Source organism: Odontesthes bonariensis, chromosome 5 (assembly GCF_027942865.1).
Source record: "Odontesthes bonariensis isolate fOdoBon6 chromosome 5, fOdoBon6.hap1, whole genome shotgun sequence".
NCBI classification, from domain to species: Eukaryota; Metazoa; Chordata; class Actinopteri; order Atheriniformes; family Atherinopsidae; genus Odontesthes; species Odontesthes bonariensis.
The window spans coordinates 24439521-24459300 of NC_134510.1; the positions used below are offsets into that span (position 1 = coordinate 24439521).

At 43.2% G+C, this 19780-nt stretch overlaps 1 protein-coding gene across 2 annotated transcripts in view; it reads left to right on the plus strand.

Moving 5' to 3' along the window:
- The first annotated feature begins 1428 nt into the window (after positions 1 to 1428).
- The window catches only part of efna3b (ephrin-A3b), a 68211-nt gene continuing 49859 nt past the window's right edge, over positions 1429 to 19780 (plus strand). Inside the window, exons 1-2 of one of the 2 annotated variants that reach the window (XM_075465550.1) lie at positions 1429 to 1951; positions 2187 to 2400. In XM_075465550.1, the coding sequence (XP_075321665.1) occupies positions 2291 to 2400 (110 nt within the window). In that variant the 5' untranslated portion in view covers positions 1429 to 1951; positions 2187 to 2290. The other variant, XM_075465551.1, reaches the window with a different exon arrangement.

Genomic DNA, 19780 nt, shown 5'->3' on the forward strand with positions numbered 1-19780 from the left:
TGTATTTAGCCTCCTTGCAGGATGTTTATTAAGCTGTTTTATTTTGTAGGGGAAAAAAAAAATCACATATGACACAAAGCACCGAACACTCAAAACAATATCCCTTGAAACGGGAAAATATACAGAAAAGAAATGGGAAAAGAAATGGGCAGAAATGGGAGTCACTGATTGTGACTGAACTGTCAGAAATCAGTTGAAGGAAATGGGATTTACCTCCAGAACAGCCAAACATAAACCACCACCAAACGCAGAAACAGAAGAAAACAAGATGACCGTGGGCTAAACAGAAGCAGTCGGATGATTGGATGAAAGAGATATCCAGTGATGAAGCACCAATCTGCATTGGACAGAGGGATGATGCGGAAATGTTGTTTGATGTAGGTCCAATCCAAAGAAACATAAAAGACTGCCTGAAGAAAAAAAAGAAAGGGAAAGTAAATAAAAAAAGTACAAGTAAATGTAGATGTGGTGAGATAATGGAGTCATTTTTCAGCTTCTTACCACAGACTAAAAGAGCATTAAAATGTATCCAGGAAAGATCTATTAGCTCAATGACATGGCCTCAATCTGAAAGAGATTTTGTGGTGGAAACTGGGGGAAATGAAACAGAAAGAATCCTGACAAACTGCATTCAGCAAAGCTGATCTGTCAACTGCTTTGTGAGATCTGGATATTGTGTCTGAAGTATTGCTTGTGATGAGCGAAGTCCATTCCTCAAAATTGCAGGCCGTCATAAGGGGGTGCAACAAAGTACTGACTGTGATTTATCTATCTTTTTGGTTTGTTATTCCATATTTCATTCTCTTTATCTTAAAAAAAGTAGCTAATCAAACCAATTCTGATTTCTTAAAGAAAGGCTGGAATATTCCATTTTAAGTTTAAATCGTTTTGTGCAATATCCGTGATGCCCTTTTTTTTTTTTAGGAAAGAAAATCAAACAAAACAACAAAAAGCTGATTGATAATACTCCCAAGAGTGATTCCACATTTCTCCAGGGGTTATCACATTACTACAAACAGGCTCTATACACAAACTAATGCATTAAATGTACAGTTGACCACTGATTCTCAGAGGACATGTCCGCGCGTGTGTGCGTGAAACATGCGCCGCGTGAAGAGGACTGATGCAGGACTGAATAATCCTTGGACTGAGATCCAAGACAGCACAGGCACTGGCTGAGAATCAGTGTTCGTGAGTCAACGCGTTTTTCTTAAGCTTTATATCAAAAATGCAAAAATTGTGTTTGTAACCACGTGCGTGTCTCACGGAGGAGAGAGGAGCGAGTTGATGAAAAACCGACTGGAGATGGTCGCTGCAGACGTCTCTGGCCAAAGGTTGCATTCAGAGCTTTTTTTCTAGTTTTAAACCATCAGCGGAGGTCGAACAGTTGACGAGAAAACTTAAAGTCGCAGTCATGCCTGGTGTGCTGCAAGTCGGCCACAATATTGGAGGAATGCGCTTTTGTCGCTCGCAGGGGGTGGAGTTAGAAAGTGAACGAGTGCTGCCTACCAAACAGAGAGAGGAGGAGAAGGAGGAGAGAAAGACAGAGGGGAGAGACGGGTGCGCAGGCTGCTCTCCGTAAACGATGGTTGTCGGAAAGAGTCTTGAAAGCCTGATGAAACTGGCTGGCTGAACTATTTGATTAGAGCTCAGTGAGCCTCAGTGAGTCGGATCCCTGGAAGGAATTGGAAAGAAAACCTGCAGCAGCACGCAGATAACAAGAACAATTTAACACAGGCGGACTTACTTTATATTTAGCAGTTACCCTTTTTTTTTCTACAAGTGATTCTCCTTTATTTACCTTTTTTTCTTTTTTTTTTTTGCATCAGCTGCACGCAACTCTTTGTCAGCATATCGGACTGTTGTACACCCGGGGGAAGACCGACCTCCCGCTTGGACCCCATACCCGCGTGCCGCACTCCACTGGCGGACTGAGCAGCAGCAGTTCCCGGTGAGCAGAGATCAGGGAGGACCCGCGCACACGGACCATAAACCCCCTTGTTTGAAGCCCCGGGATCTTTTGGGAAGGGAGGAGGAGGTCTGGTTTATGTTAGGGGGGGGTGCCTAATCACTTACACATCACAGACTTTTACAACACTTTTTTAACTGATAGCAGGTATAGTCTTTTAAGCGTGTGTATGCATGCATGCATGAAGCTTTTGTTTTCCTCCTTTCCCATCTGTTAGGCATTTGCTGGGATGTTTGAGTCGCGTTGCTTGGTGGGGTGAAGGGGACCGAGAGCGTGGCCGGAGTGACCAAAGGGACGGAGGCCGAGAGAGGAGCCGAGAGCATGGCTCTGGCAGCGCTGTCTCTCTGGGTGCTAACGAGTCTCACCTGGGCCAGCGCGCCCCAGGTGTCAGCCAACAGGCATTCCGTTTACTGGAACAGCTCGAACATACAGTAAGACCCCACCTCTTCTGTTTAACAGTGCGTGTGTTGTGTGATCTGTATCCCCCATTCTCTTCTTCGGAAGGAACATGTCCTGGCCCTCTGTGCTGGGCTGCAGGTTCATATCATTTTTGATTGATCAATTGTCTATTGATGCTCTGAGCTTTGCATGCGTGTCTCATTTTAATGCTTTATCACGGATACAGCAGCCCCTTTCCTCCTATGTGTGTTTTGCACTTGAGGGAAGACTACAAATCCACACCATCTAAAGCTGCCCGCTCTCTGTATGGTGAAGCTATTTCTCAGCCCTAAACTGCTCTGTTAGACCCCTTCTGTATGACCAAGGAGGGTCCAAGCCATCGTTTCAACACTCTAGTTTCCGCAACTGATTAGAAGTATTCAGTTTCTGTTCCTCTCTCTCCAGTTTACTCCATGATTTCCCCCGCTTTCTTCCCCCTCCTCATCTACTGTGAGCCATTCACGGTGGAGGACCAGAGAGAAAAGGAAGAGAATCGCTTGTTATTCTTCTGTCTTGGCTCTCTTCTCCCTGTCTTACTGTCTTCTCCTCTATCTGGTTCAATTAGGAGCACTTCTTCATCCTGACCCCATTGTGTTGCAGCCGTGTCACTATTCAATCTCTCCTTCCAGCTCCCTCTCCAACTTGCTCTCTCCCTCTATCCTTCCCTAACCCCCCTTTCTTGTTTACACACAGTCCGTTGGCCTTTTTGTTATCCTCCTAATCCTTCGCTCCTCACTCCTATCTTTGAAACAGCTTTCCCTCCCTCCTCTTCTCCTTTCAAAAGCGTCCCTTTTAGATACTGTCCTCGTGAGTCCACGACTCTGCCACTGGATTCTTAAGCGTGTAGCTTCGGGTCTGCAGCAACACACTGTAGGCTCATCTCTCTTGGCACGACTCGGAGAAAATCTCGTATTTTTTTTTACATTTATGTTGGATTCATAAACTGTAAATAGATTTGCTACCAAAAGCCAGATATGACATGAAACATTAGCTGATTTTTAAACAACGTAGCCTGTTGTGATTTGCCGCATGTTAAGGGCACAAAATAATGCAATATTCAGCATAGATTTTCTGTCTTAGCTACTCAAGGGCGCATGTCACACATCACTGCACACCTTCACTCGTACTCTCCATCCCGAAGTGCATCATGTCTTTGTGTAAGATTTGTTTTTGGATGCTAGGTGTCGCTCAGAACACCTCGGCATGTGTTCACCTCTTAAACTGAATTTACCGTGCCCCTCCAAGGGTGACTCCGTATCATAACCGTGCTCATTAAAGGTTTAAACAATGTAAAAGCTTGAAAGATGCACTCTTGTTTGTGCAGGGAAGGGTGAACGATTCTGTCGGCCCGGCAGTAACTCAGTGGGCAATGATTTTAGCTTACAACGTGAAACAAAACTATTAGGGGCAACGGAATTTATAGCTCAGGATTTAATTGGGTTAAGTACTCCATAAAGTAATACAAACATAAAACATGAAGGTTGTTGATTGTGATGTGATACTGGTAGCAATATTAATTTAATCCTGCATCTATCAGAGAAACAAATAGTGGCCGCACATTGTCTGCGGATGCGTTAGAGCTGATATCTCTCTGCGCCTGTCCATGTGAAGGTGTCTCATTTTCGGGTTCTCGGTTTATTTTTTCACTGTATAGTAAATTGATAATAAATGCTAATGAAATTCCACCCTCGTTTTTTTAATGTCAGAGACAGAAGTTGATTTTCATAAAATATGGAAAGAACGCTTGAAGGCACAAAAGGGAAGCGGTGAACCTCTGACCTCCGCACAATCAGCGAGACGTAACATGAGCAGCGTTAACTTTGGTAAAGTGTACACTTCATTTAGTCGTTTGTTATCTAATTTTTGCAGTAGTTTTTTTTTTTTTTTTTCTGAAAAAGGAGACAGAGATCTATAGCAGGAGAAGCTTAACCTTTAACCTGACTGTCTAGGACCTGAGTACTGCCAGCAGTCATCTTCCCTCTCTTTGCATGTCTGCTGCCAATACCATCTCCATCCCAGAGGCAGAATGTTCCTAGCCCCTGCGGTGCGACTCGTAGTGTGTGTGTCTTTTGTGAAAGCCTGGTTAATTAAAGTACACTCTGATGTCAGTGGGCCTCATCCCTGATCTTCAATCTCTGCTTCTTCTCTTGCTCTCACTGCACACATGCACAGTGGCGGCGTCTGAACTGTGAGTGGGGATAACTTCTTCAATTCCGCCTACTTAGTGAGTTAGTTGACAAAGAGGGCTGTGGACAGTGGCACGTAAAAGACGGATAAACTGCAGGATAAATGGTCAAATGTGTTCTTTTATACACCTCAAGCTACCTTTCACAAGCACAGGTCCTGTTTCCAGCATTTATTTTAATCTCTGCACTCTGACATTTGTAGGCTGGCGTGCCTCTAGCCGTCAGCGGTCAGCCTCCCTGGAGTTTCTCTAACTTACAGTGTGGGGTGGAGGTTTAGAGGGCCAATAATAAGCTGTGCTATAGCTGTCAGTTTGAGTGGTAAACACATTGTAAAGCCTCAGGACCCTACCGTTTTCTCAACCAGCTTCTGACCCCGAGCCACTCATCAACCACAAGAAACAGCCTGAGACTGCTGCTGAGGATTAATAACTTTGCACGCACGCACACGCACACACAAACACAAACACGGGCATGCATTTGTAATGTGCACATGCCAGTGTGTGTACACGTAAACATGCACAAATCTCTGCTGTAATTTCCAGAAGATGGATAAAGCGGGTACGGAAAAAGAATGGATGAGGATGGATCATTTTCCTCAAAGATGTCCTACATAAAGATTGCCGCCACCACCTATGAGTCACTGGTATCCCTGCATTGGCATGAGTGTGTGTATGACAGTGTGGGTTTTTGCACGTGTTAGATGAGCACGTGTGTGTGTGTGTGTTTGCCCTGTTACAGATGTCTCTGCTCACTGATGAGTGACCGAAACAAAAACAAATTCATCGGTCCGTTAAATCGCACATTATCTTCCACCACCTGGCAATTAACCACCGCTGAGTGTGTGAGAGGCGTGCGCGCCAGTGTACACGTGTGTTTACACGTGTACGAGTTAATGTAATAATACAGCAGTTCACTTGATTTGCATTACAGATATCTACTGATATCTCTTAATTTATCAATTGTATATTTTGCGTTGCGGCTAAACAAACACGTCTCCGGACGCCATGCTCGTGTGTGCTTGTGTGCGTTTGCATCCATCCATGACAGCGTCACCTCAACGCAGGTCACAGGAACGAAGCCAGCTGTCGCCAGCAGAATTTGCTTTTCATAATACTGCACATGCATATGTGTGGTAATTGATACTGAGGTGGAGCTTGGTTTGTATTCATCCACCTCATCAGAGTGCACAGAGGCACGTCACAAATGGCGAGAGAGAAATAATGCAAGAAAGATGGCTGCTGTGGGACTAGTGAGAGGAGAGAGCAGGTCCTGAAGAATACTGATGGATTCTGTTTTGAATTAAAGCTGAGCAAGGGGAGGAGGGTCAACGTAATAATGGTAATAATGCTTGGCCAGTGCCTTGAACCACACACGGCATTGTAACGCAGACACTGAGTAGAAGACTAAGCGGGCCAATCCTCAATCCATTTGACAGCAACACAAACCTATCTGTCTCCCAGCCCCACTTACGACAACAATATTTACATTTATGAATATCTACACAAAGAGTATTACTCACAAGTGCAAGATGCATCCTCCCTGTGCGTGTGTGCGCGTGTGCCACTTGTGTAAATGTGTAGCAAAGCCTCAAATACAGGATCACTTATAATCATGAACAAACTTTTCATTCCTAACAAACGATGAGGCGTGTAGTGTGCAGGTGAATGGATTCTGGTTTGTGGGTGTGCAGACACCTGCACTGAGATGCCCATTAATTAAAAGTAATAGGGAACACCTGTGTAATGGATGACTCCTGTTTGCATAATAAGATCAAATGTTGTGCTGTTGCGCTCTCTTTACAGAAGGAGATCATTTTTTTCTGGTCGGACAGGTGGGTGAGAGGGGTAATGAGGGACACGCATGCAAAGGAGCAGGAGACGTTATTTATCATGCTGTTCTCGATCCTCCCTTTCTCTTCGGGGAGGAGCTGGATTTCAGGAGCTGCTTCCACTTCTCTGTCCTTCTAACCTGACGGGGAAGCGCTGTTTAGGTCGTCGTATTCTGTGGAGCTGCGTGATGTCACTGTCAAATCGACCGGGACTCAGTCTTTTGAGTCCTTGGACAATTGGCTGCCTTGCTTTTGAGTTTTTTTTTAACCTTTTTTCTTCACCTCACCCCTCACTTTCTTGATGTTTCCCCTCTTCTTCTTCTCTCCTACCCTCTCATACCTTTTCCAGATATTGACCAAAGCCACCTCTCGTGTGTCAAACTCAAAACAAGCCTTCTCGCAAATCTTATGAATCTTATGAAGCCGCACATAGAAAACACACCCTGATCTTGATTTAAAAAAAAAAAAAAGACAAGCCTGAAGTATTGGACCCCCCCCTCTGTTCTCTTGCATCTCGATTGGCTCTTTCATTTCCTCAAACGCTCGTCTCGCTTACATGATTGACTAATCGGAGGCATTGCTGTGAAAATGGAATATTGATGTCGGAGCTATCGTGCTGGCTCGGGTTTGAGTCAAGTGCTAACTGGTCACTGTAATGGTTTGGATTCAAAGGAAGTGGGGTTCTTAGGGATTTTACGGGTGTAATTCTGCTAAGGCCAAACTTAAGTGAGAGACACTGAATCGGCATGTTCTGAATGAGCCTGAGAGGAAGCCGGAATCTTAGGCCTGTTTTTGGATTGCTATTGATTTAAGTGAGTGGGTGAATCCCATGTTGGTGGCTCAGTGGTTAACACAGACTTTGCAAACTGTGTATTTTCAAGTCTCTGGTAGAAATTAACCCGACTGGAAAAATAGACAAATAGAACTTTTAGCAAGAGCACAACCAAAAGTAGTGACCAAAAACTAGTGATTATTAGAATCTAGGAGTTTTGTTCTGAAGTCAACACAGCTAAGACTAAAGGCAGATAATCTTGATTCACCAGGAGAAACTGTGTTTTACAGAGAAAAAAGCAACACTGCTGGTGCTTCCTGCTGGTTGTGAATTTATTTTTAGTGCTCAGCTTCAAAGGAGGCGGAGGTTTAGCATGGTGATTTGCAGTGAATTCACAAGCTAAAAGCTGCACGAGTGCTGCATTCCTAAGACGTTTTTTTTTCATTTCTCAAAGTAATTAATAGAAAAACGCTACTTTATCTATTTGTTTATTTTTTGTGAATCAATTTAGTGGGAAGCTATCATTTTTTTATTTTTCAATGTGCCTACGGTGGTGATGCTGTAGGAGCAGGTGCCAATTCACATTTAAGGTCCAATGGCAATACATGCAGGGCTGGCATTTGGATTTACTTTTAATGTATATTTCAACCTGGAGAGACTCACACGGAGAGAGAGGGAGACAATTGCAAGGTTTATTGTCAGTATTTCTTTGGCGCTTGGGCCCCGGCTGAGGACATGCAAGCTGAACCGCTGTGAGCTTGAAAGTCTGGCATAGGGAGATAGATGCTGGATAGCTTCCCCCCCGGGACCCGAACCTGGTGGCGGAGTCGTATGAAGGAAGGAGATGCCGAGGACCTTGAGACACCGGGTGGAGATGGGGAGGTGGTGGGATGCAGCTGCTGGCGAATAGGTAGAACCCAGGAAGGAGCGTCTTATATCTGGATCTGACGGTTGATGAGCGATTGGCCACAGCTGGTGAGTCTGCCATGTTGAATTTGCGGCTAGCCTTCATTTGTCCAAGCTCTGACCATCCATGATACTGATAAACCCCAGAAAGTAACTTTTATTATTATTATTATTATTATTATTATGATTTTTCAAGTAATATTATTATAATTATTACAAGGTGTCGCGTTAGGTAAAAGTAGAGACACATTTACATGACGCACACAAAAAAATTGCATTATTCCAACAAAAATTTTTGAATTCACATGAACATTTTAGTTAATACGAAACTGAATTTCTCAAAGCCGGACTAACATGAGAGTCTTCACTACTGCTGCATGTATACACTCAACTAGACTCCAGCTGGCCTGTGCCAGGTGCTCTGTGCTTGCACCACATTCCCTTGTCCAGTGCACAAAAAAACAAAAACAAAAAACTACCATAACAACAAAGAAGAACTACAAAGAAGGGATTACATGCATCTTTATTTAAAAAAAAAAGAATCAGTAAAACATATGGACTTACTAATACAGATGAATTCACTACAAAGCTGTCCTCATTCACATATTTTTCTGTTTGAAAATCAGCTCATTTAGACTAAAAATCAACTGCACTGAATAACCGCTGCATCACCAGACAAAGATTCCTGCTTCAGTAACTTACTGCGACTGTGCAGCGACTTCAGCTATGCTTACATGTTAGATGCTGTCCCACAGAGGAGGTTCCAAGCAGCAGAATGTCTCGAATGTTTTTCCTCACAGCGCTGTTTGTGAGAAATGTGACAAAGTCGAGCTATTACCGTTGCTCATCTTAACTCTACATATTAACTCTGCATATGTCTGACTGCTGTGTTTCTCCAAACTCGGTCTGCAACTAATGTGGATGGTTACAGCACAGAATGATCTGCATTTAATGTGACTACATCTGCTGCCTGTTTAGCAGGGAATTTGCCAACTGGTGGGAAACCAACCCTGTAGAGCAGCTCTGCAACTCCGATACATCCCGAGAAAAAGCGATTACTTTCTTCAAATGTAATGACACAATATGTTTCTCTGACCTCTCCGTGACTTGGGCAAGTTAGGACTCATTTTCCGAGCTGAGATGCCTAAAATGGGTTGTTTGGATTCTGCCTCCCTTCAGCAGCATGCGAACTGTTACACTGGACAGTCTAAATTACTTAAAGGTGTGACTGAGAGTGTGAGTAATTGCTTTTCCTGCTGTGTTAGGGCAGCTGTATACTCTTTCGAAGAAGCTGTCTGGACAGCCTGAAAGTGATTAAAAGCTTCTTTCTGGTGTTTTCAGCGGTGCTCCGTCATGGTTACTTTTCAAAACCAACAGTCCAACGGCCGCACCTGGGCTCTGGCCAGGTGTGCACAGATGTGAACGTGGGGGGAGTGAAATATGCTTTTTTCTTGTTTCTGCTTCCATCATCGTGCACACTTACTGCTCAGCTGCGCTGAAATGCATTCGCTGGAGAAATGGAGAAGACAGGAGGCAGAGAGCAAAATTGGCATCTGAAAGCACACAGGGACATATTTTTCCATTAAATACACCTGGTGTCACTTTGTGGAAACTGTGTGTCAGGCACATTTACATTAACGTGTGTGGGGTGAATAAGCTACTATTGTCACCAGGTGCTAGTGTGGACAGAGTAACTTGTGGCCATTGTAAACAGAAGCGATAGACAGAGTAATGGTCGTTCAATGTAAACAAAATTTTCACAAAATAAGAGGAAAAAAAATTGATTTTTAGGATTTTTTTTTCATTTGGGTGGGTTGTGATAATTCTTTCACGCCGGCCATCTTCGGTCTCGGGTCGGAGGCTGTCGTTCATGCAATCGGTTATGCGAGTCAAATGTTCGCTTTGGCAGAACTTATTTGCAAAATGGGTGTCCCCCCCCCCCCCCCCACCCACAATGGGAGTCCAACTTTTTTTTTTTTTTTTTTTTAAATGACAAAATTACCTTTTTCCTGTGCTCAGAAGAAATTTTTTTTTTTTTTTTTGCAAATTACGTTTCCATCAATGTTTACTGTCGTTCGTTTAAAAACGTCTGTGAGAAACACAGCTTCCGAGTCTAAAATCGAGAAATGAATAGATTTTTCAAAACTGTTTTTGGATACGGCAGTGAATCTGTTCATGTATCTGTGTACTTGGAAAAAGGTCAAACCTGACATGGTTTAGGAGGTGTGATTAGTACCTTTGTAGCAGACTGACTTGGGTAACATCTGGCCAATTTACCTACCACTGATCAAAAGAAGCATGGATTCACCTCTCAAATCATTGCGCTGATGGCTCGCTTGTCAGTATCTGAAAATTCAGACAAATTTTAGAATGAATTGGTCTGAATGTACCATGGCACAGTGTACATCATTGCTGGCTCCTTGGTTGCTGATCTCAGTGTGTTGCACTGATCTGCATAACCTGGAGGTTATCTCGGGGCACTGTCAATAGGAGCATTGATCTGCCATTGAAATTTAATGAAGACAAATTAAACGGTCTCAGTAAAGTGACACCAGACTGATTTGAAAGGAAAGTTTTGATCTCAGTCTTCATAGGATCTTAATGTCGTACCCTGGGAAATCAATAAGAAGAGCTGGGTTGCAGTCCTGCAGTTTTTTTTTTTATGTGCTCTGTTGCTTTGAGATGATGTGGTGCCTTCGGAGGTGGATGAAATGCTGTTTTCTTGACAGCCGTGTTACCGAACGACCGTCCTCCTCATTATGGGTATATATTTTAGGCAAAGTATGGGGTGATGCAAGAATGTATCTTTCCCCACTTTGTGTTGAATTTGAACAAATTGACCACAGAGAACAGATCCCACAGCTGCCAGGCAGCACACAGAAGCACTCATATGTGCTCAGAAGCACACGGCTGATGTCGATATCAACATTACTCTATGAGCCGGTGCCTAAGCTCCAGCAGTGTAATCAGGTGCTGATAACAAGGCTGTGATGTTTACAAGCTGTTTCAAAGCGCTTCATATATCAGTGTGTGTCGGTGTGTGTGTGAGCTTTCCCTATGTGATGTCTACTCTATTACCCACCAACGCTCTTGGGGCTTTTTTTTGGGGGGGGGGGGGGGGGTTACTTACAATGACTGTCAGTGCTTGCAGAGACGCACACAAACGTGCTCGCGCACACGCCAGATGCTCATGGTGTGTTTGTGACGTGGCTAATGATGGCAGCGTAGCGGCAGTCTGAGGCCATATGTCGAGCCTGATCACAGCAGAGCGTAGTGGTGTAACGTTAATATACTCTACTGACGGGACAATTAGCGATCTTCCACAAAAAGACAATGCGGCTCCACATGAAAATGCAGCTGTTTCATCACACTCAGAGAACCGGGAATCGGCAGTTGCTAGCCAACGCACGACAGAGGAGCTGCATGGAGGAGGGCCGCAGCATTGACAGGAAATCTCTCTATTGTGGTTGCTCACTGGACAGAAATAATGCTATTATTGTTTATTTTTGTTTTTTCTTTCGAGAATGAATATTACTAACCAACTCCAGATCTGAAATTTAAGCATGCAGCTTTATACTGAAGGTAGTTTCTCTGCAGTAGGTTTTTAATAAGAATGAATTATGCTGAGAGATGAGAAAGTATTGAGTTTGAAGGTTTGATTAGGCTGCCAAAAGGGAAAAAAAAAAAAAAAGGGCAGGGCAGATTCCTCACATCACCAAACGGCACAGAATTATGCTTATTCCATCCACAGAGAGCGCGGCAGACAGGCAGTGAGACTTTAATTGAGGTTTTATCCATTTAAGCTGTCACTAAGAGGCCAACTCTGAAACCTTTTAACCACTCTCCTCGCTGTAATGACACAAATCAGAGAGGAAATGTGTTTGTGTCTGAGCTTTGGTGTGAGTGAGTGTGTGAGTTCCTGTGTGTTCTTCCGTGTTAGCGTTCGCAAAGCGGGAGGGTAATTATGCGGAAATTGGGAAATGGCTAAGTGAATTATGACCTTGTTTCAGCATAAGGTTTTAATCAGTCCCCGCCAGGCCAGAGAGGGAGGCAGAAATGTTCGCCGCACAAGCACTCTGCTCCCGATGGCAACAGCGAGGAGTCAGTAAAACTGACACTCAGCCAGCGCTGATGTGTCAGTGGGAGCCAGTCAGTCAGCCAGCCTCGAACTGTCAAAGAGGAAAACCTCTGGTGGAAAGTTCATGCTTGAGGCTGATGCTGAAGTTATAATCCCAAGTTACTGCCTTGGTCCTTATGCCATTTTGTTTATAGTTTTTTTTTTTTTTCATCATGTGTTGTTTGCTGTGTCAAGTGAACGGCTGTATGACTTTGTTTGTTTTCTCATCTGATTTTCAAGAGAAAAAAAACTCACTTCCAGTGACGCTCCATTATATCTGTGGATAATATTCCTAAAAAACATGCTGTTTCTTGACTTGTGGAATCATATTGTAACAGTGTCAGTCATCAGAACTGCAAGTAAAGATTAGTGGCGGACATACCAATTTTCTCAAACACTTGTTTTTGAGTTTGATATTAATACAGAAATGGTGATAATTGCCCATTGCACTTTCTCAGGGCCCATCAGATTTCTTTTTTTTTTTGTCTGATCAACAGTTCAAAAGTACAAAGCGTTCCATTTCCAATCATGAAAAATTATGAAAAATGGATCCCACTTGTTGCTATTTAATTTTCAGTTGAACTGAATCCCATATACCCTGTTGTTTTATAAACTGCTGCTTTTCTAATTATTTATCCCAGATAAATGACAATATAAAGTAATATGTAAGAAAGTTTTATTCAATGTTTGATTATATCCATATTATGATGTCATTCTAAGAAAAATCCTTTCTATTATATTGTCCTGTTCTTAAATAAAGACAAAACTTCATCAAAAGTCACCCTTCTGCTTTCAAACTGGTACGGGAAGTTTTACGCACTTCCTGCTGTTTCAGTGTTTTTGTGAAAGTGAACAAGTTGTCTGACAACTTTGGGTTAAACCAGATTGATTAATCTTACTGTTCAGATGCGTGGAGGGGTCAGCAGCTCTGCTGCGTGTTCGTGTGAGAGCCTCCGTTGCTTCTGGCCTGGCGGTCGGTTTCTGCCAATGTTGGATCGATTGCGTCCTACAGACACTGCACTCTTCCCTTGAATGTTTCAGCCTGTTCCTCGTCTCTCTCGCTGTGCATCTGCTGCTCAGCCCTCCTCGCCTTCTCTCTGCCTCTCCTTGTTGGCTCAGACTCACGGCATCCCTTCCTCCCCTCTGTCTTATTGTCTTTCCCTGCATCACTGTACAACTCTCAAGTCTCTCTTCAGATCAGACAGTGAGCTCTTACTGTGTATGCATATATGTGTGTGTTTTCTGGACGGTTCTGACTGCTCCATTACGGTGGATTCCTTTCGGATGGTGTGTGCTCAAGTGCTGAATTCCATTGTGATACTGAAGCCCTGTGATTTTTAAGGGGTTTGCGTGTGATTTTGGTCGATCTTTAGTCATTTTTATCCCAAGTTAAGCATTTCACTGTATGTTAACTGTGCGTCTGTGGCACATATGGTGCAAGACTTTATATGTAGCATATGCAACATCTGTGTTTTGTATAGAAATGTAATGTTTCAGGAATTTCTTGATGGCATATTTGGATTTATTACTGTAGCAAAAGGCTGATCCTGCACCTGGGTGTGTGGACAAATTCAGTTTTCTTCATAGAGCTGGTTTGAGGCCTAAACATAGGCTTTTTCAGTTGTCACCCTTTTGGTCTATTTGAAGCCAAAAGTGTCAACATTTGAAAGAGGATGGAGCTGAAGGTGATCTCTGAAAGCTGATTAGATACAATATGTAACTTTGAAGCCTTATTTCTATTCAATTCTAGGATTGTTTTCAAAAAAGACCCCCAAACAATGATAATTAGGAGTGAACTTAGCTATCAGCTCCATAACGATTGTGTGTTAATTCATGAGAGAAGTTGATCCTTTTTGACTGGGAGTCTGTTGATGTTTTGGAGCCAAATGGTTTTGCACTTTGAGGTATTTCCTCCCCGGCTTCACGTCTGATATCACATGACTAAAGCTATCTTTTAAAGTCACTCTGATGTCAGCAGAGGTGATGCTTCACTGTGTGCTGGAAACGATGCATTAGGGATCAAACCATTCTGCCCATTGAGCTCTGACTACTCAGTAGCTATTAATTGTATTATCAATTGTACACTCAAGTACACATTAAGAGTAAATGAACAGCACTGAAAGCCCAATTTATTTCCTCAAGATCTTACAGTTGATTCAAAATGCGGTGGCCGGAGCACGGACTGGTTCTGCCAAGAGAGATCTTATCTCTCCCACGTTAGCATCTCCATTTTTATCGGAAAGATCTCATCGCTCCGTAATCACCCCATGAGAACGCTTTGTTCTCAGAATGCTGGGCTGCTCGTAGTTCCTGGAATTTCAAGGATGAGATTTGGAGTCATACAGTCTTCATTTTTCAGGTCTTCTCTGTTGTGGAATCGGCTCCCAGTTTGAATACAGGACACAGAAACTGTCACCAAGGCCGAGCTGAAAACACACTTTTTCCCCCCTAAAGAACTTTTGCATAATCCATTGTTCTTTCTGGTCGCTGTTTGTTTTAATGTCCACCTTTGTTTTCAGTATATTCGTAACCTTTATGGAAACATGGAAACAGGCAATGGGTGCATTCTTTCATTGTGGCATAACAAACTGTTTGCTATAGGATTAAAGACATTTTGGCTGGCCAGACACACAAAATGACACCTTTGGCTCTGGAATGAGATCATATAAATTGTTGAGAGACATTCTGATAACAAATGGCTTCATATGTAGCCATAAAACTGTAATTTTATTGTGTTCATGGACTTTGTCATATTTTTAACGTAGGCATTACATGGTGTTACCAGCGCTAGGAGGAATCATCTGTCACTACATCCCTCTTGTGTAAAAGGAGCTTTGCAGTCACCGTCACCTGCTGAAAACTCCATCTACAGCTAAAGAAACACATGAAAATGTCTGTTTTTGCAGGGATCCATTTCATCAAATACCAAACAAATTCTACTACAGATTCATCACTTCCATGAAGCAGTAACACCACCCACAATGCTTGACAATTTTCCTCTGAATCACGGGATGTGTTCAGTTCTTCTATCACTATCTTCGTGGTGTTTCCAGTGTTCTCTTTCGGTTTGTGTGATTTCATAAATTATTTTCCTGTTTTTTTACCCTTAGGCCCAATCCCAATTCACCCCTTGGCCCTACCCCTTACCCCTTCCCCTCCGTTTTGCGCGTTCACGTGAAGAGGTAGTGTTGTCCCAATACTCTTCCAAAGCCCTTCCCCTTAGCCCTACCCCTCCGTTGTAGCCCTTGAAACGGAGGGCTTCGGCCAGGCAGACTCCGTTTGAAGGGGTATGATATATTTCCCAGAATACAACGCGACTACCGGGAGATCGCGAGTCTTTTAAAAATGGCAGAAGCAAGAGCACCACACAAATGTAAGTTCTTCTATTTTTTTTTTGCCATAATTTAACTGTTTTAATCGTTTTAGGTTGTGATAACTGGTGTATTGTGTGAGTTTAACATGGTGGTAATGTGTAGTTATTTTCTCTTATAAACGCACATGGGAAAAGTCGCTATTTTACATGAGTAATCGGTCAATGCATGTGAAGGTGCTGTGAAAGAGTTGTTTTTTTAAATTGTAACACGAGTATTTACAAGCAATGTAGTTGGTTAACCATAGATAAGTTCCTTTTGAGCGTCATTTCGCTACCTATTATCACAAGTATTCATATACGTGACTGATTCACAGGGACTCAAGCACAAACAAAGAGCCTGATCAGGTTTAGCGCCGAAAACGAAGATCTGTTTCTAAAGTCATCCCCATCCCCAAAAAGAAGTAGGAAGTCCAATCCCATAATGGATTACCTGATACAGGAGAGCCTGAAGGAGCAGAAGCGCCACGAGGAGAAAACGGAGCGCTTTTTAGCTCGGTTTGAGCGCATGATAGACAAACTTTACGGTGAGTTGATGCGCCATGCACCTATTGTACACACAGCCACCACTACCGCATTCTGAAACACCTTTTTTAATTTTTTTACAATGGATGAAAGTGCATGCTATAATGTCATATCGTGTCTTGTTCCCACAGAACATCACTGAGCCCATGCAGCACCTTCGCTGTTCCTGCTCCGGTCATCTCGTTCTCGATGATTGCACTGTTGCCCGTTTATATTCATACTGTTTATATTCATACTGTTTATTGTCCATATTTGCAGCAGACACTTTACAGCAGACACTTTAAGCTGTTATTTCTGAAAATAAGCTGCCTTACCAGTCTGTAATGTGAGCCTAATAAAAGAAATTAAGGACAAAAGGTTTGTGAGCATGATTATCACATCAACATCATATGAACGACTGGAACGGATATTGGTATGAAGAGATTTATTATACAAGGGATAACAACAAAAATTGGGGTACATGTTGTGGTCCAATGGGCAATAATTTGTAGGACGACCCGTCTGCTGGAAAGAAAAACATGGAAAGATCAGGCTTTCATCCTCCCAAACCAACACAGTGATAGCACACACAATGCAGTGCATTTATTTATGTCATCAAATCTGAACCTGGTACAAAGAAAACCGCTTCAAAAACGCATGAGCTGCATGTTTATTCCAAACGGAACGAGGCGAGTAACAAAGGCTAAACGTTAGCTTATGCTCTCAGCTAGGTTAGCCAGGTTAGGATACTACTCCAGTCAATAAATCAGCAAATCCAACGAGACAAGCAAATTGTTTCTATATTACACGATATCACAAATGTACAGTTAGAAGCACTTTCAAACACACACAGACATTATCATATTCACACGCCGGCTCTGGAAGCTCCCAGCTGCTCACTCACACGCGTTATTTGTATTAATTTATAATTCTACATACCGTAACAAGATCCATCAATGCTCCCAGATGTCGAAGACGCCTTTGCCTGATGGCACTCCGTCGATTCGACGCAGATATTTAAAAAAAATATCCGAATAGCTCAGGAGAGCGCGAACACCACAGCACCGGTCATGTTTGTTTACTTCTGGCTAAAGCTGTCGCTTTTGGTTACGTAACAACTGACGGCGCGGACTAATTACGTTCGTGGGTGTGAAGTGCTGTCCCAATTCGAAGGGGTGACATTCTTAGCCCTTCGCCTACCCCTCCGTTTGAAGGGGCGAGGGGTAGGGGCGAGGGGTAGGCGAAGGGGTAGAAAATAGAATTGGGATTGGGCCTTACTGTGCAATATCGTTTTTTTAAATTTTTTTTTTAGGTTTTAACACTGAAATGCATTTTCATGATCTGTGTACTCGTTTGTACACTGAACCGAGTCAGTGTTTGTCAGCGGAGGAAGTTTGGACAGCTGAGAGCTTACTATGCTGGCTGGCCTCAGTGGTAACTCCCACGCTGTCTGTAGGCTCCACTTTCTGCTCCTACGCTTTGAGACGCATGCGTGTGCTACTGCAGCGGTAGTAAGACTGCACATGAATGAGCGTTTACTATCTCTTTCAGCCAAGTCTTCAGCCCTGTTTGGCTATCTTGCATTCAATGAGAGTGCTAAGCCCAGGACAGCTGGTGGAGGTGGATACACTGTCTTTATTTCAGTTGTACGATAGGGAGGAAGAAGGAGAGTCGGGGATGGTGGTGTGGGGGTTGCAGGGCTGTTGTAATGAATGTACTGCAGTTAAAAAGAATTCTGTGTCACTTCCCGGGAGAATGGAGGAAAAAAAAAAAAAGAAGGTGGTGGAGGGGGAGATGTGGGAGGAGATGTAGCGAAATAGGATGTGTTGTGTTGATGGAGCGGAGTTCTACACAGCCAGGCAAACTCTCCTCCCATTCTGCTATGTGCAAACATGTGTGTGTGTTGGTGTGTGTGAGAGTGTGTTCACTAGTACGGTTGAAGAAGGAAAGCAAGAAAGAAAGCATGCGAAAGCTCCACAGCCTACACACAAGCCACCCACACACCCACATGTATTAGGCCCATATATATGCATCATTCTCACTTTCCTCCTCCTTTACCTCTGTTTTTCATTTTCCCCTGTTTTCTTACCTCCATACATGCACACGCAGCCTTTAACTAACACACACGTACACACGTATGCAGGAAAAACTCATTTCACAGGGACAGTCTTTGTCATTACCTCCCACAGATTCCTCAAGGGAGTACATTGTTATTTTCTGCCAGCCACAATCAAATGAAATAGAGCAAAGAGAGAACCCACTCCTCCACACTCAGACATACAGGAAAACTCGCACCACACAGTCCGATTTGCTAAATTGGGATTGAATAAAGCAGAATGACTCCAACCATCCGCCCACTTGCTGTGTGCGCAAATTGTTGCTCAAAGTGTATTTTTTGGCCCCTCGAGGTGAACAGTAAAGCATGTGTATTGTGTCGCATGGACGTTGCTATTTTCTCCAGCATCAGTTCAGAAAATCTTCATTCAGTTCTCTTCTCAGACTGGATGCAGAGACGATAGCTTTGCACCAGCCTTATCTCTCATCAGGAGAGAAAGCACACAACAAGGAAGACCAGACAGAGAAAAAAAATCAGAAGGAGGTGAAGGGGAAGGAGGGAGGGGGGGGGGGGCACAGAAGAATAGGGAAAGGACGGCCCTGCAGAACAGTATTGCCAAAACTGAGGTCAATTGTAATGAAAATGGCTGTTCACATGACCACAATAGCGGCTGAGTGACAGCACTAAAGCAGCATGGACGGGCTTATCCTGATCACTCAGGGCCTTGACTGGGGGAATCACAATGCCCTGGAGATCTGTCCTTCTTGGTCTTGGAGGATCACAGAGCGCCCATGGTCCCAAGCCTTGGCCCTGAAAACGTCCCTGATATTACCATATCAATGCCGTCCCGACTATTCCGCCGAGGAGCAGGGCGGGTAGTGATAGTGCTCCTGGTTAGCATCATCCTGCATCTTCACAAGGCTTTTCAGTGGAGTGTAAATGCTAACTCAACACCATGTATGAATGAGAAGAAATGTAAGCCGACTCCTGCAGTGTGAACCCGTGTCTGCAGTGCATGCAGGCCACTGTTTGTGTGCATACGAGTCCTTTTTAGTGTTTTTCTTGTTTGCTTTTCACAGTTTTTTACCGTTTAAATTGTTTGGATGCACACGCTTTATCGTAGAGTGTTGCACTTCAACATGGATTTGGTGCTAATTGAAATGTGTCCGCACCATTAAGTGTTAAAGACTTGAAATGTTCAATAGTTGATATTAAACACTTCCCTGTTTTCTTATTTGGACTTTTTTTGGACTTGTCTTATTTGAAAAGTCAGGCTTTCTTGTTAGATAAAAAACGATTAGCTTGAAAGCTCCAGGACATCTGCTAAATGGTGAGATTATATTCTATCTAGGATGAAATATTTGAGCTGTCTCTGACATGGACTTCCTGGCAAAAAGAACAGGTCGGTGCGAAAGTCCCGGCATGATTTTGAGTGTAAAACTTAAAAAAAAAAAATTTCTTTGATTAATTCAATTGAGATATGAGGGTATTGTGTTTAATGCAAAGGCCCGTGCAAAATGCAAAGCAAAATGTTGTCAAAAGGTTGAAAAATGGCTAATCGATTTAAACATGTATTTTTATTTTTTTATCTTAAAATTCGACTGAGCACATTTGCTGTTGAATATAATAAAATA